The 9,678-nt window shown below is 55.9% G+C and overlaps 1 protein-coding gene across 1 annotated transcript in view; it reads left to right on the top strand.

The window, feature by feature from the left end:
* MYH9 (myosin, heavy chain 9, non-muscle) overlaps positions 1-9,678 on the top strand; it is a 99,328-nt gene that overhangs the window by 87,393 nt on the left and 2,257 nt on the right. Inside the window, exons 28-40 of the mRNA XM_008587357.1 lie at positions 43-249; positions 477-581; positions 856-1,008; positions 2,094-2,342; positions 3,488-3,700; positions 3,817-4,029; positions 4,313-4,474; positions 5,652-5,780; positions 6,544-6,632; positions 6,717-6,840; positions 7,169-7,377; positions 7,990-8,098; positions 8,185-8,357. Coding sequence (XP_008585579.1) covers positions 43-249; positions 477-581; positions 856-1,008; positions 2,094-2,342; positions 3,488-3,700; positions 3,817-4,029; positions 4,313-4,474; positions 5,652-5,780; positions 6,544-6,632; positions 6,717-6,840; positions 7,169-7,377; positions 7,990-8,098; positions 8,185-8,357 — 2,135 coding nt within the window. The remainder of the gene's footprint in view (positions 1-42; positions 250-476; positions 582-855; positions 1,009-2,093; positions 2,343-3,487; positions 3,701-3,816; positions 4,030-4,312; positions 4,475-5,651; positions 5,781-6,543; positions 6,633-6,716; positions 6,841-7,168; positions 7,378-7,989; positions 8,099-8,184; positions 8,358-9,678) is intronic.

The following is a 9,678-nucleotide window of genomic DNA, read 5'->3' as shown; positions in this document are numbered from 1 at the left end:
GGACACATATGCCTATTTATGTCTTTGCTTTCTTCCCCCCAGGTAAAAGCCAACCTCGAGAAAGCAAAGCAGACCCTGGAGAACGAGCGAGGGGAGCTGGCAAACGAGGTGAAGGTCCTGCTGCAGGGCAAAGGGGACTCAGAGCACAAGCGGAAGAAAGTGGAGGCCCAGCTGCAGGAGCTTCAGGTCAAGTTCAATGACGGAGAGCGCGTGCGCACAGAGCTGGCCGACAAGGTCACCAAGCTGCAGGTGAGGCTCTGCCGGGATGCCCGGCTTGGGTGGTATGCCCTCAGGCCCCAGGATGCGTGCTCTCATGCACTGTCTCTGTCTCTGTCTCTCACCTCAAATTGGCTCCTCCATGAGGCCTTCATGGTTCAGCTTGTGACTCAGATCCTGGTTTGGCTAAAGGAGCCAAGGTGGGTCCAGAGCAGTTATGGTCGGGTTCATGGTCCTTTGTCTCTCCCTTCCCTCTGCAGGTTGAGCTGGACAATGTGACTGGTCTTCTCAACCAGTCTGATAGCAAGTCTAGTAAGCTCACCAAGGACTTCTCCACACTGGAGTCCCAGCTGCAAGACACCCAGGTAAGGGGGGCATTGGGCTCCCAGAAGTCAGACCTCTTCCAGGAGGACCCTGTGCCCACGCAGCATTAGCTGCCAGACTTCAGCCTTCATCCAGAGCTCATTGAATCATCTATCCTTCCCTTCAAACAAGGGCTCTCTGAGTGCCCCTAGCTCCCTCCAGGTCTTTACGTGTCTGTCCCTAAGCCAGAGAATCTGGCTTCTCACTCGTGTCAAGGGTGTGAGGCTCTGACGCTGCGTCTCCTGAGCACCTGCACCCTCTTGTTCCCGGGAGTAGGAGCTGCTGCAGGAGGAGAACCGGCAGAAGCTGAGCCTGAGCACCAAGCTGAAGCAGATGGAGGACGAGAAGAACTCCCTCAAGGAGCAGCTGGAGGAGGAGGAGGAGGCCAAGCACAACCTGGAGAAGCAGATCGCCACCCTCCATGCCCAGGTTCGGGAGGCTCGGGAACCGTGGCCAAATTCTGCAGGCAGGGAGCTTCAGGTAGTGGCTGGCCCGGGCACTGGAGGCACAGCCCTGCCTGCCCTCCTGTCTGGGAGCTCGCTCCCATACTTGCCAGGTCAGGGCTCTCAGCCTGGAGTCCTCAGGTGGAATCCAGGCATTCTTAACTCAGATGGGGGGCACAGACATCTTTGTTTTCTCTGGTGGCTTGCTGAAATTTAGCATTTGCTGCTGTTATGAAAGTAGACAACAGGCTGTGGCAGTAGCTATAAACTGTGCCCTTGTTAACAAGGCTGTCACCGAGTTGTGGCCAGGCTCTGGGAATGTCATTATGCTCCTCACGGCTTCAGCTTTGTTATTACCAGGCCTGCGCTGGAGCTTGCTATCCAATGTGCTAATTTTTAAAAAATACGTGACAACTGCATTTTTCTATAACTGGTTGACTTGATAATCCTAGATATTTATTTTGTGCATATTAAAATATTATTATGAAAAGGAGTCCATAGGCTCTGCTGGACCCTCAAAGGGTCCATAGTCAAGTATATATTAAGAGCCCCTATTCTAGATCCTGTTTTTGGACTTCACGTGCCAGGCCAGAAGACCTGAACTAGTACAGAATGGGCTAAGGGTCCAGTCCATAGTCAGCAGGAGTAGCCATCATGCATGCGTCGTGGCAGTTTTATCTGCAGGTGCAAGGATGGGGCTGGGTGATGGGGACCTCCCACCCAGAGAGATGTGGACCACCTCTCCCTGGGAGAGGTGAAGGGAGTGGCTCCCCTCAGGGCCTCAGTGTGTGTAGACCAAGAGGCTTGGGGTAGATAAGGTTTGAGGGTCGTTCCCCAGCTGGCCCGTGGTGTCAGCCCTCCCTCGGGCTTCATGCACGAGGCGGATGCCCTTCTGCAGAAGTTCCATTTTCTTGCCTCCATGAAAGAGGGTGGTGGTTGGGGCAGCTGTTTCCTTAACTGTTTGGCTCCCCGGTCCCCCCTTCACCGTGCAGCAGGCCAGCCCCTGGGCACAGGTGTGTTACCTGAGCGGGTGCTATCTTGGGTGTCTTCTCACTCCCTGCTCCTGCCCAGGTGACCGACATGAAGAAGAAGATGGAGGATGGCGTGGGGTGCCTGGAGACCGCGGAGGAGGCCAGGCGGAAGCTCCAGAAGGACCTGGAGGGGCTCAGCCAGCGTCACGAGGAGAAGGTGGCCGCCTACGACAAGATGGAGAAGACCAAGACACGGCTGCAGCAGGAGCTGGATGACCTGCTGGTGGATCTGGACCACCAGCGGCAGAGTGTCTCCAACCTGGAGAAGAAGCAGAAGAAGTTTGACCAGGTGTGTGGCCGTCAGCTTGGTCCTCCTCTTCTCTCCCCCCTACCCCGTGGCCCGAGGCCTATCTTGGGGAGGGGCACGAGGGGCTGGTGCTCTGTTAAGTCTCTAGCCTGTTAAGGGGCCTAGGAAGAAAACAGTTGGAGAAGCGTCTTCATGTGATAGGTTTAGGAGTGACTTTTCCCCTTTCTGGTTTTTTATATTTTCCAAATTTTCTATAATGAACTAACTGGTTTTACCATTATTTAAAGTTTTTACTTAAGCGTTCATACCTGTTCCTCATTCCAAAAGATCTGAGTCAGTGTGCGGAGAGGCAGTCACTGGGGCTGGATAGAAGCATAGAATAAATCGGGGGTCAGCAATCGTGGAACACGTGTTATTGAACACAGCCATGCTCGTTCATGTATGTGTTGTTTCTGGCTGCTTCTGCGCTACAGTAGCAGAGCGGAGGAATCGCTACAGAGGCTGTGTGGCCTGCAGAGTCTAAGAATTACCATCTGGCCCTTGATGAAAAAAGGTTACCAACCCATGGAATAAATGAGACATGGGCAAATGAGGCATGGGAAGGTGGGAAAGTAAGACCTAGCCTGGGTGGGCCCATGTAGAGGATGGACAGCAGAAGGATTGGAGCTGTCAATGGAGGGCGGCCACCAATGGGACTCGGGCTTCAGGAGAACCAAAGCTTTTTTTTTTTTTGAGGCACCGGCGGCCATCCCTATATAGGATCCGAACCCGCGGCGGGAACGCTACTGCGCTCCCAGCGCCGCACTCTCCCGAGTGCGCCACGGGCTCGGCCCAGAACCAAAGCTTTTCCAGGTTTTAAGGGTGAATGATTTCTCGGTGGGTTCTCAGGGAAGGGGCTCTGTGTGACCTAAAGGATTGTTATTGTTAGGTGGTAAAAATTAGACATGTTAAAATATAGTGGTAGAGGCAGCCCCTGCCCTTGTTCAGACCTGAGATCACACTGGATAGTGTCACGCTTGGAACCAGCCAGGTTCCTGGCAGCAGCCTTGGCCGTGCCCTGCTGCTTCCTGGGTCTACTCCTCTCAGTCCTGGTGTCTGGGATCCTCCTCCCCAGGGAGCATGGACCAGCTGCTTTGCCCCTCCAGTGGGCTGCAGCTCCGAGCCTCACGGTGCCACCTCTTCCCTAGCTTCTGGCAGAGGAGAAGACCATCTCCGCCAAGTACGCAGAGGAGCGCGACCGGGCTGAGGCGGAGGCCCGGGAGAAAGAGACCAAGGCTCTGTCGCTGGCCCGGGCCCTGGAGGAGGCCATGGAGCAAAAGGCGGAGCTGGAGCGCCTCAACAAGCAGTTCCGCACAGAGATGGAGGACCTCATGAGCTCCAAGGATGACGTGGGCAAGAGCGTGAGTGCCCACTGGTCATGTCCCAGGCGGGAGCCGAGTGGGGACATCACAGAAGGTCCGGGAGCTCCAGGGCCTGCTCATCCCTCTGCCCCTGACTAGGGCTCTCTTGGGCTCAGGTCCACGAGCTGGAGAAGTCCAAGCGGGCCCTGGAGCAGCAGGTGGAGGAGATGAAGACGCAGCTGGAGGAGCTGGAGGACGAGCTGCAGGCCACAGAGGATGCCAAGCTGAGGTTGGAGGTGAACCTGCAGGCCATGAAGGCACAGTTCGAGCGGGACCTGCAGGGTCGTGACGAGCAGAGCGAGGAGAAGAAGAAGCAGCTGGTCAGACAGGTGCGCGGCCGTCCCGCTGCCCTGGAGGGGCCAGGTCTCCTCCCCCTCCCTTCTCCACCCACGTGTGTCAGGGCTCCTTGACTGCTCCTCCCATGCCCTCGCTTTCCAGTCCTCTGTCCGGGGACCTGGGGTTCACTCTATTAGAGTTTTTATGGTCAGCAGTGCTCACTGGCCCCCAGAGGCCCTGTGTACCACACAAGACAGGACTGAGCCCACCTGGGCTCAGAGTTGGAGTGGGTTCCATGTGTTAGTCCAACCTCCTGAGCTGTCAGTGTCTCCCCAGGTGCGGGAGATGGAGGCGGAGCTGGAGGACGAGAGAAAGCAGCGCTCGATGGCAGTGGCAGCTCGGAAGAAGCTGGAGATGGATCTGAAGGACCTGGAGGCACACATCGACACGGCCAACAAGAACCGAGACGAAGCCATCAAGCAGCTGCGGAAGCTGCAGGTGAGGCCACTGGACCCAGCCCAAGCGGCTGTCCACGGTGGAGCAGGGCTCAGCACAGTGGGACACAGGCGGTGGCTGTGCATGCTGGGAATTGCTGCTTCCTCCCCTGTGAGCGCATCTCGGGTGCTCTTGGCCCCAACTCATATGTAGACTCAGAGGCCCGGAGGTGGGTGGAGACAAAACAACTTGGTTGCAAAGTTGCATAGGTCTGTGACTTTGAGAACATTAAACAAAGACACAAACACGTACAAACCTAGATGTGGAGCAAAGTTAGGGAAGGCAGTCGCTTACTGCACATTTCCAGAATAGACCAGGTACCGACCCACTTGGTCTTCATGGACAGTGACTGAGGCTCTGAACTGATGGTTCTGAGCAGCAACCCAGAGCCAGGACACATACTGGGAAAATTTCACTTCCCCAATAATTAAAGAATAACACTTTAAAAATGGCTCTGAGATGCCACATCATACCTATTAAGCCAGCAAGAGTAACAAACTTAAAAATTTGTTGTCATCATAGTTGTAGGGTATAGATACCCTGATTGCTGGTGGCATTTTTAAGTGGCACAGTCTGGTTGTGCAGAACAAGAGTCATACCTTTTGGCTTGGGGAATCCCAATTTGGGATTTATCTGCAAAAGAGAAAAGCTGTTTGACAAAGATCTTTAGAGTTAAAACAAATAGCAGGAAAATAACAAAAGGACATGAATTTCCTGGCCTGTAGTTGGGGTAGCTTGGCTGGCTGGGTGCTGACCTCGAGTGGTGGGGGCTTTAGGGGAGGCACCACCACCCCGGATTCAAGTCAGCAGGAAGTTATAGAGCATGAGCTGCTGCCAAGCGTAGTGATTAGCACTCTCGAAAGAATGGTTTATGCACCCTGACGGTCACAAAAGTGTAAAAATGTGTAGGACACAGAGATGTCTTGTCTGTAGTTACTCTCGTGCCCTTTTACAGTTAGGTTGGTTAAATGTGGCAGGCTACAAACCTGCCACCGCAAAAGTGTAAAAATGTGTAGGACACAGAGATGTCTTGTCTGTAGTTACTCTCGTGCCCTTTCACAGTTAGGTTGGTTAAATGTGGCAGGCTACAAACCTGCCACCGTGCCTGCTGGTGAGGCGTCCGCAAGGGTGGCAGGGTGGTGGATACCGAGCAGGCCGGTCACTCCTCTCCTCCCCCCAGGCCCAGATGAAGGACTGCATGCGCGAGCTGGAGGACACGCGTGCCTCCCGCGAGGAGATCCTGGCGCAGGCCAAGGAGAACGAGAAGAAGCTCAAGAGCATGGAGGCCGAGATGATCCAGCTGCAGGAGGTGGGCCAGGGCTGCAGGGTCATGGACGCTGCCCTTTGGCCAGCAGGTGGCAGCACAGGGCAGGGCCAGAGGCAGCGGAGCCAGACCCCGGGACTGAGCCGGGGACAGTTCTTGTCCTGCAGGATAACCCTGCAGGGTTTCACTGTGTAGCATTTCCCTAGTGTGATTACAATGTGTGTGTGAGTGAAACTGTGACTGTTTGGGCCTCAGATCCCCTGCATGAAATGATGCGTTGTGGTCATCACCACCTCCTGCCGTGAATTGTGCTGGGCGAGGTAGGTCCCAGTGTTCCCTGGCTGCCTTGTCCAGCACATGGTGGGCACATCGTGGAGGTGCTCTGTAGATCTGGAGGGTTCCTTGCAGTGCGGTGAGACTGGCTGTCGAGAGTGCTCATGGTTAGATCAGATCAGGCATATCCTTCACCCTCAAGGTGAAGCCTGCCCCCTGCCCTGGCTTTCAGAGCTCTTGGGCCCTGGCCCTGACTCTCATCTCTGGTCTATCCTGGATGCAGAGGGACCAGCACTGAGTGTCTCCGTCCACGTGGTGTCCCCTATTAGGTCAGGACATTTTTTATTTATCTTACATCCTCGGCACCTGGCTTGATTCCTAGCACTTAGGTGTAGGGGTTTTGTAAATGTGGTGCTTAAGCTGTAACCTCAGAGGGAGGAATCAGCCCTGTGAGCCAGAGGGTTAATGAGAAATGGGCTCGGGAGGCTGGCACTGTGGGGACAGGTGTGGATCCCACTCTGGGTCCTCGTGGCAGGAACTGGCAGCTGCCGAGCGTGCCAAGCGCCAGGCCCAGCAGGAGCGGGATGAGCTTGCCGACGAGATCGCCAACAGCAGCGGCAAAGGGTGAGCCAAGCGAGGAGTCAGAGACAGGGGGCTGGGAGTGTCCCCCTCTGGGCTGGGCCCCTCTCACTGTCCTGCCCTCCCCAGAGCGCTGGCGTTGGAGGAGAAGCGGCGCCTGGAGGCCCGCATCGCCCAGCTGGAGGAGGAGCTGGAGGAGGAGCAGGGCAACACGGAGCTGGTGAACGACAGGCTGAAGAAGGCCAACCTGCAGGTGGGCGGCCAGGGCCTTTCCTCTGCACCAGGGCGCTGGACCGAGGGGTCTGGGCTACCCCCATGGGGAAGCAGGCTGAGGGCCAGCTGCTTCCTGATTGCTTAGGAGAAACTGTCCTGGTTCCTGTAAAGGTCTCCCTGTAGCTTCTCTTGGGGGTTAAGAAGTTTCTGGACGCTTATTCATGTGTAGCTCCCTTTTCTGGGAGAGCTGAGAACTTGAACCCCCAGGGCCTGGTGGGATCCTGCTGCCCTCCCTTCCTCCAGCCCTGTTGGTGTCCTCCAGTTGGGACCCCAGTTGTCCTCAAGGTCACCAGCCCTCCTTCCCACAGATCGACCAGATCAACACCGACCTGAACCTGGAGCGCAGCCACGCCCAGAAGAACGAGAACGCGCGGCAGCAGCTGGAGCGCCAGAACAAGGAGCTCAAGGTCAAGCTGCAGGAGATGGAGGGCACCGTCAAGTCCAAGTTCAAGGCCTCCATCACCGCCCTCGAGGCCAAGATCGCACAGCTGGAGGAGCAGCTGGATAACGAGACCAAGTGCGTGCCCCGTCGCCCCACCCAGCCGTCCCAGCGGCCTTTCTCTCTGTCACCCGAACAACTGCAGGTCCTTCTGCAGTCCTGTTCCTGAGCTGGGTCAGGAAGCAGCTCTCTGTCCCCTGGAGTCCTCCGTGCTGACGGGCCCTCATCCCTTTCACTAGGGGGACTGTAGGGTTTGAATACGAGGAGCCCCTGGCCCACCGCTGAAGCTGGGGGCTTTGACAGCTATCTCTTGGGTGGGGGTGGGGGGGTCCTTTCCACCTGGGCAGCCGATCGATGGTCAGCAAGTCTGAGACTTCTTAGAAGATAAGGGGGGTCACATGGGTCCAAACCTAGATTTTCCCTTCTTCTAGCTACAAATGTGCCCTTTAAGATGTGACTTCCCTTCTCTGAGCCCGTTTCCTCATCTGAAATGGGGATAATCACAGTTCTCCTCCTGAGAGGCGAAGCTCATAGCGTGTGTCCTGTAGAGACGGGCACCTGAGCACCAAGGCCTCCCTACAGGGCAGATACCAGTGAGGCCCGGGGAGTGGGTGGTCCAGCTGGTGGCTTGTTGGCTGGACCCTCTGAAGGAGCATGTCCCCTCTGAGCCACCGTGTCTGTGCCACGCAGGGAGCGCCAGGCGGCCTGCAAACAGGTGCGTCGGGCCGAGAAGAAGCTGAAGGACGTGTTGCTGCAGGTGGATGACGAGCGGAGGAACGCCGAGCAGTACAAGGACCAGGTGCGGGTGCGGGCAGGGCAGCAGGGGTGCCCGCGCCGGGCCCGGGGGGCCAGAGCCCCTCACCAGGGCCGCTGGTGTCTCCGCAGGCAGACAAGGCGTCCACCCGCCTGAAGCAGCTCAAGCGGCAGCTGGAGGAGGCCGAGGAGGAGGCGCAGCGGGCCAACGCCTCCCGCAGGAAGCTGCAGCGTGAGCTGGAGGACGCCACCGAGACGGCCGACGCCATGAACCGCGAGGTCAGCTCCCTCAAGAACAAGCTCAGGTGAGCCCCTTCGCCCTGGTGGCCCTCCTCTGGACCTTAGTTCAGAAAAGCACATTTAGGAAATGAAGCTCCTTGTGAACCTGGTTACATTTCTCTACCAGTGTCAATGAGCCACGTGTGACGTGCGATCCGCGCCCCTTCGTGGGGTCTTCTTGCCTCTGGGGCTTCAGCACAGCCTTCTGAATAAACAGACAGCACACTCTTTGAGTGGCCTATTCCCAACTTTTTTTTCTTTAAGTGTCAGGCCCACTTTTTTTGTTGTGTTTTCCATAATACTTTTTTTTATTGGTTATGAATATTCATGAAATACAAAGCTGGTTGTCACCACTCATGCCCAAGATGTGAAGGCCAGATCCATACTGGAGGCATGCCCATTACTACAAATTGTGATTGTATCCCATGTCCCCTACCCAGTTATCCCCGACCTCCCTCCCCATCCCCTTTTCCCCCTCTCCCCTTTGTGTCCCTAGGTATGTTCTCTCCCTCTGCAAGTCCAGTGCACCCCTGTGGTCTTTCTTTCCTTCCTTCTTTCTCTCTTAGCTCCCACATGAGTGAGCACATGTGGTATTTATCCCTCTGTGCTTTGCTTATTTCACTCAACATAAGTTTCTCCAGGCTCATCCATGTTGTTGCAAATGGGAGAATTTCATTCTCTTTTGTGGCAGAGTATTATCCCATGGTGTATACATACCACAGTTTCCTTATCCAGTTGTCCATTGATCCCAGTCTATTATGAACATCCCATCACTCTGCAGCTCCCGAGCTGTTGGGAACACGTCCGTGCTGGGTGTCTGCACTGACCGTGCTGAGCTGGCCCGACCCAGCCCTGCCCACACACACGAGGCACCTGGTCAGTGTCTGCTGAGCGAGCCCGGGCAGCCGGGACAGCACCTGCAGAAGCCGAAAGGGCTGCTTTGCCTTTCTCGTGGGAGGGTTGCCATTCGAGAAGCAGTAAATGCTTGAGGCAGAGGGGCTTTTTCTCGGAAATCCTCATTTTTTACTGCCTTTTCACAGGGATCTTTTTTTTTTTGTCTTTTGTCTTTTTTCCGTGTCCGGCAACGGATTGCAACCCTCAGTGTTGCCCCCGCACCGGACCGGGGACCGGCAACGGGATTGCAACCCTCGGCGTTGCTCTCGCACCTCGCTCAACCAGTGAGCGGGAACCGGTCTGTATGTGGGATCCGAACCCTCGGGCGGGAGCAACTCACTGTTTTATAAGAAGCTTGAGCATAGTGTCACTTTGCAGAAGGCAACCCTATCGACCTTTTGTGCCTTGGTCCTTCTTTCTTGAGCTATTTTGATGCTTGAGTTTTCTATTAAG

This window comes from Galeopterus variegatus, unplaced genomic scaffold, assembly GCF_000696425.1.
Source record: "Galeopterus variegatus unplaced genomic scaffold, G_variegatus-3.0.2 Scaffold4349, whole genome shotgun sequence".
In the NCBI taxonomy this organism is placed as follows: domain Eukaryota; kingdom Metazoa; phylum Chordata; class Mammalia; order Dermoptera; family Cynocephalidae; genus Galeopterus; species Galeopterus variegatus.
Note: the sequence above shows the minus strand (reverse complement) of the source record. Positions and strands in the feature narration are given on the sequence as shown.